General features: G+C 56.3%; 1 protein-coding gene across 1 annotated transcript in view; it reads right to left on the minus strand.

Annotated features, from left to right (window-relative positions):
• The window catches only part of ABCC3 (ATP binding cassette subfamily C member 3), a 43,535-nt gene extending 37,914 nt beyond the window's left edge, over positions 1 to 5,621 (minus strand). Inside the window, exon 1 of the mRNA XM_067716345.1 lies at positions 5,542 to 5,621. Within this exon, the coding sequence (XP_067572446.1) occupies positions 5,542 to 5,571 (30 nt within the window). The 5' untranslated portion in view covers positions 5,572 to 5,621. The remainder of the gene's footprint in view (positions 1 to 5,541) is intronic.
• Between the last annotated feature and the right edge of the window lie 379 nt (positions 5,622 to 6,000).

A 6,000-nucleotide genomic window follows, 5' to 3' on the forward strand; every position in this document is an offset into this window, starting at 1 on the left:
CTCTCTGACCCAAACAAAGCTAATTGCAAATGACACAGTTGGTGGAGGTCACTTCCTGGACCCCATGATACTCCCTGCAATCCCACAGAACCCGATGGGTGACCCCTTCTCAAGCCACTGGCCCCCAATTCCCATTCCGAAGAACAGGCAGCGGCACACTCGGAGGGCCCACAGCCCCTCCCCCACTGCCACCCACACAGTTTCCATGGCAACAACAGCTACCTTAATAACATGATTAAACAGCTGGATGGGGCTGATAAGTTCTGGCACCCAGAATGGACCACACAGCAGGGGCCCCTTCACAGGCACCAAGACTGAAATCCCTGCAGACCCCAGCAGGGGGCAGGTGGCTGTAAGGACCCCAGAGCTCTCCGCCCCAGCTGGGCCACTGCGCCTTCAGGGACTTCCCAGCCCCTGGGGCCCCAGGCTTGTTGATAGCCTCTGTCACCAGAAGAGTAATGACTTCCTTAATCCTGTGGGGCGGGGAGAAGGGATCAACTGACAAGTTCATTTATCTCAGCAGAAATGGAGGTGCAGAAAGGGCAAGGGCCTGTTCACATGTGCTGCGGCTTTCGGAAGGGCCTGGGGGTGGGGGTGGGGGCAAAAGCCTGGCTCACAGCCTGGCCTGCGCGTCTGCTGCTGAAAGGGGCCTTGCCAGCCATTAACAGCTTTGCTTATTTGAACACCACTGTGTTCCAAGATTATTATTTAATGTTCACACCAGCTGAGACTCGTGGCTGGAAAGTGACCGGCCCCAGTTCACCTGGGCTGACGCCAGGACTTGAACCCAGGCTGTGCAGCTCCAGAGTCCCAGTCCCCGTTAGGGCTCCAACATGACAGCCCACCTTGGAGAGAGAACACATGTGTCCAGATCACCTGAAATATTAAAAGTCTTTCGGCCATACAGCCTGCCCTCAAATCACCTCTTTGCTGCAGTTCTTTTCATAGAGCTCAGGGGAAGGGTTGCCATCACGGGGTAACAGACTAGCTGGCGTTCTGGGAGCCACTGGACTAGAAACCTGAGTATCCAGTTAGAAGGAGAAATCCAAGCCAGGGTTAGGCCCCTGTTAGCACCCACCCCCAGCCCAGCACCACCACCTGGCCCCAGCACTGGAAACAGGAACAGCTCCAGGTGGGGCAGGGGAGGGGCCCCATCACACCGCAGTGGCACATCCAAGTCTCACCCCCTCTCTGAGGATCCTGCTGCACCTGTTGCCCCTGGGACAGCCACACCAGGGAGGGGTGGACACAACTCAGGTGCTCTGATCCTGCCTCCTGGGCGGGTCAGCTGGCAGGCCCCGCTGGGATCTCCCTCCCTGGCTGGCCCCACGCTCCAAGACCATTTCCTGGTCAGGGGACCAGCAGGCGGGCTTGGCAAAGTGCCCTCCCAAATGCCACTTCCTTGACTCACTTCCTTTCCTAAGTCTCCAGCCCTCCAGACCAGGTCCAGGGCAGTCGGGGAGCAGTAGGGCTTGGGAGAGGTCAGCCTAAGGCCACAAGGGACAAAATCTTTCTTCCAGAAGCCAGAAGCTCAGAGGCTCAGAGTGGTCTAGCACCAGCTTTGCTGCCCCAGATGGGATGGAGAGAAGGGATTCTAGTGGTCCTGGCCTGGCAGGGAGGACTGGGTTCCTGGTGGGGGTGGGGTTTGGTGTCCAGGAGGCTGAGGGGTGTTTGCCTCCTACCCACCGGCCTAACCTCAGGGGCCCTGCCTCTGCCAGGTTTTCGGTTAGGACCTTTGGATTTCTAAGCCGAGTCAGCCTCCCAGGAACTTTCTGGAGCCCGTCAGATGAAAACTAATTCTGCAAACAGGTCAAGACCTCCTGAGGGCAAACAGCCCCAAGCCCTTCCTCTGTGAACTCTCTTCACCACTGGTGCTGCCCAACTCCACTGCTCAGAACGGAGTAATCCTCCAGGCAGGGGGCAATGAGGTGCAGCAAAGGGACACTTCCAACTTCTTTGTTCTAGAGGCATCTCTGGCTCCATGATGGCTGGGCTGTTTGATCACAGTTCATTCTCTTGCAATTTATTTCCCATGAAACTCCCAAGCATAATCAGAGATGTTGGTATTCCACCCCAAAGTGGGTAGAGGTAAGAGAGAGAGTCAAGGAAAGGATAAGTCACTCACTCAGTACACAGTGTGTGTGCGCGCATGTCCGTGGGTCCCCTGGGGCTCCTGCCCTCACATTTAGCTGGGGCTGAGGTGGGTGGATTTAGCCACAAATTCCCCAGCAAACAGCTGAAATGGGAGCCCATGGCCCAACAGCCATGCCAGCCCCTTTTTTGTAGGTCTTCCCAAACCTAACACCTCCTTCTAACCTCATATCTCTTTCTTTTTATTCCTCTTCCCAGGAATATCATGACCTGTCACCAACAGAGAGTTTTAAGTTCTCAAATCATTTCACATTCCCTATCTTATTTGATCTCCACAACAGTCTTGTGAGGTAGTTAAGAGATGGGTTATTTCCCCATTTCACAGATGGAAAAACTGAGGCTGTGAAGATGAGCTAGCAAAAAAGCCTTGGTAGGGACTTCCCTCGTGGCGCAGTGGTTAAGAATCCACCTGCCAATGCAGGGGACACGGGTTCAAGCCCTGGTCCAGGAAGATCCCACATGCCGCGGAGCAACTAAGCCCGTGCGCCACAACTACTGAGCCTGCGCGCCAAAACTACTGAGCCCATGCATCACAACTACTGAGCCTGCACTCTAGAGCCCATGAGCCACGACTACTGAAGCCCGCGCGCCTAGAGCCTGTGTTCCACAACAAGAGAAGACACTGCAATGAGAAGCCTGTGCACCGCAACGAAGAGTAGCCCCCGCTCGCCGCAACTAGAGAAAGCCCACGCACAGCAACGCAGCCAAAAATAAATAAATTAAAAAAAAAAAAAGGCTTGATAGAGTAAACGAGTGGCCCAGAGGGGCCTGAATCATGTCCCCCTCCCCTACCTTTTCACCCTTGGCTCAGGTATCTCCTGGCTTCCCTGAACTACTTCCAACAAGGCGGGTCACCCACAGGCCCCTAAGATAAAAGGTTCAGGGCCAAGTATACCTGAATAATATACAATGAAAATGAGATGCAAACTAGCACAGCACCAATGAGTAGCCCTGAACTCCAGGCCTTTGGGGTAACTGAGTTAGAGCTAAAGTTATAGCTCCAGCCTCTGGGCTTCAGACACTGCCTCCCTTGTTTCAGCTCTGCAAACCCTCAGAGGATGAGCTGGGAACCTTCCTGGTTTCTTCCCACTCCACCTCCAGTCACCAGCCACACTGGGTACAGCCTGGAACAGCTTTCAGGAGCCAAGAAGATAATGTGGAAGATGGAAGGTGCTTAGACGTTGAGGTCGGGAAGAGGAGTGGTCAGTTCCCTTGTCATTTGAGGTATCCACGGTAGACAGTTATCCCTTGGACCTAACATAGCTGAGCCTCCCACGGACCCTGAGGTTCTCCGAGGAGGTACACACAGCTCTTGAGCAACAGGAAGTCCAGGCTCCGGGAGTCCGGAAGCCCAGATGTTCACAGTCAGGCACTGGCAAAGTTGGAGCCATACCTCAGGGTCCTGTTTCCCAGTCCAGCACTCCGTAGCTGATTGTCATGTGACCCTGACAAGTCCATTCCTTCAGTTTCCTCAGCTCTGTAATGAGGGGCAGGGCCAGCTGCTCCAAGCCCCCAAGCTCTGACACTCGATTCCACAGTATCATGGAAGGGTAGAACCAAAGGACCTCTAAGCTGAGAACAGGGAGGGAGTCCTGAATTCCCCAACTCCTGGTCCCTTGAAGCCTGTCCCTGGACAGTCCTAAGCTCTCAGGGTTAACTGTCCACCCAGGAACAGGGGGCCCTTGCACTTGAGGCTTGGGCACATCTGCCTCCTTAATTTACACGTCCTGCGCCTGACCACCTCGGACACCGCGACCACGCTGTAGCCACATCAGCCAGGCTCAAGTGGCAGCGAGAGGAAGTCTACTCTTGAGCCAAAGGGACAAACTCTGGACGCTGGCAGCATGTGACCAGGCCAGGCTGGATGACAGACAGGACTCCTGTGGCAAGAAGGGCAGCCTCAGAGAAGTTGCACCATCTCTGATTAACCATTTAGTGACCCAGAGAATAACAGAGATCCCTGGGCTTCCCTGGTGGCGCAGTGGTTGAGAGTCCGCCTGCCGGTGCAGAGCACACGGGTTCGTGCCCCGGTCCGGGAAGATTCCACATGCCGCGGAGCGGCTGGGCCAGTGAGCCATGGCTGCTGGGCCTGCGCGTCCGGAGCCTGTGCTCCGCAACGGGAGAGGCCACAACAGTAAGAGGCCCGCGTACCGCAAAAAAAAAAAAAAAAAAAAAAAAAGAGATCCCCAAAGATATTTTTTACAGGTATTCCATTGCCCCACATTTCAAAAATTCATGTAACCCCCCTCAGTACAGCCCAAACACAGCCCAAGAGTGGGGTTCCTGACTGTATACACACACTTATGTACACACATGGGCACACACACATGCACACACACCCACACAAGCACCCACCCATGGGTAACACACACTGGGCACACACAACACCAAGCACATATGTACGAATACTTGAAATGGCAAAAAGATGTAGAGATTGGGATTCTGAGGCCCTGGATTTGAGACCAGCCTACGCTGGGCAGCCCCCAGATGATCACTGACAAGCCCCTTGAATCTGAGCTCATCTGTGAAATGGAGACGCACCACCACTTGCCTCCCAGAGCTGCAGTGATGGTCACGGGAGCTGCTGTGAGTAGATTCTGAAGGCTGTAGGAAGCTCTTGCGCTGTCTGCATGGACCGCACTCACTATGCTGGGGGTCTGGACTCAGCAGCCTGAAAAGTAGCCTGATGTCTTAGGAGGGACTTGGCGTGTGCGTGAAAAGGCCTGCTTTTCTATCCCAGCTCTGCGCTCCTCTAACTGGCTGACTTTGAGCAAGTCTCTAGGCCTCGCCTTCCCCATCTGTAAACGGAGAGGGTGGGACCAGGAAATCCTGCTATCCTATACCTGTAAGGGCCTGCCTGCAGAGTGAGGTCTGCCTCTCCTTCCTGAGGCTGGTGCAGTGAGGATCACCTCCTCTCTGGTGGCTCTTGCCCAGAGGAAAGAAGGAACCTCTCCCAAGCAGGCAGGAACCGTTTAAGAAGGGGGAAGCCCAGTGGAGCCAGGCTCCCAAAGCACCTGGTTGACCGGCTGTGGGAGTGGGCATCCAAGTCCTAGTCTACGGGGCAGGCGCTGAAGTATCATCAGGATCTAGTAATGGGGAAATGCCACTTCTGCACCCTGCGGCCAGCCCCAGACAGGGACTGCGGTGAGGCGGCAAGTGCGGGCACCTTCTGAATTCAGGGTGCCACCCACCAAGCCCTCCAGGAGCCTAGTACTTGGCTTTCCCAGGCTCTCCCACGTGGCTGGGGAGGACAGGGCAGGTCCTGAAGGCCACTAGGGACCTGGATCTGGGCGGCGCCACCAGGCCCCCTCCTGGCATCACATCGCCCCCTCCCCGGGTCTGTCTAAGGGCTCGCCGGTGCGCGCCTTCAGTACCGGGACACCTCCTTACCCAGAACTTGGAGCCGCACAGAGCATCCATGGGGCCGGAGCTCGGCCGCGAGGACAGCGAGCACGGTCTCTACCAGCCCGGGGGACAGACCTAGACCCCGCCCAGAGCCGCCTCCAGCCCCGCCCTCCGCCCCGGCCCGCCCCTCCAAGCCCTTCCCCCAGGCCCTTTGGGTCGAATTGAGACAGCGCCTCTAAGAAACTGCGGTTCCCGGACGGATTTTGGGACAGTGGCGGCGGGCCATTGACACAGTGACAAGCCCTTCGGGTGGCCACTGGGCCGCGCCGGAGAGATGCCCCGGAAAGATGAGGCTGATAGGGCTGGAGCAGGGTCTGTTTCCAAGGGACACACCCCCCTTCCCACCGCGCACGACTCTGCGGGGAGTGGGGGGCGGGTGGCCCCCAGGAGTCAAGGGACATGAAAAGGGACTTAGCAAGACTCCCTCCATGAATAAATCCTTGT

The sequence above is a fragment of the Pseudorca crassidens genome, chromosome 19 (genome assembly GCF_039906515.1).
Source record: "Pseudorca crassidens isolate mPseCra1 chromosome 19, mPseCra1.hap1, whole genome shotgun sequence".
Taxonomy (NCBI): Eukaryota; Metazoa; Chordata; class Mammalia; order Artiodactyla; family Delphinidae; genus Pseudorca; species Pseudorca crassidens.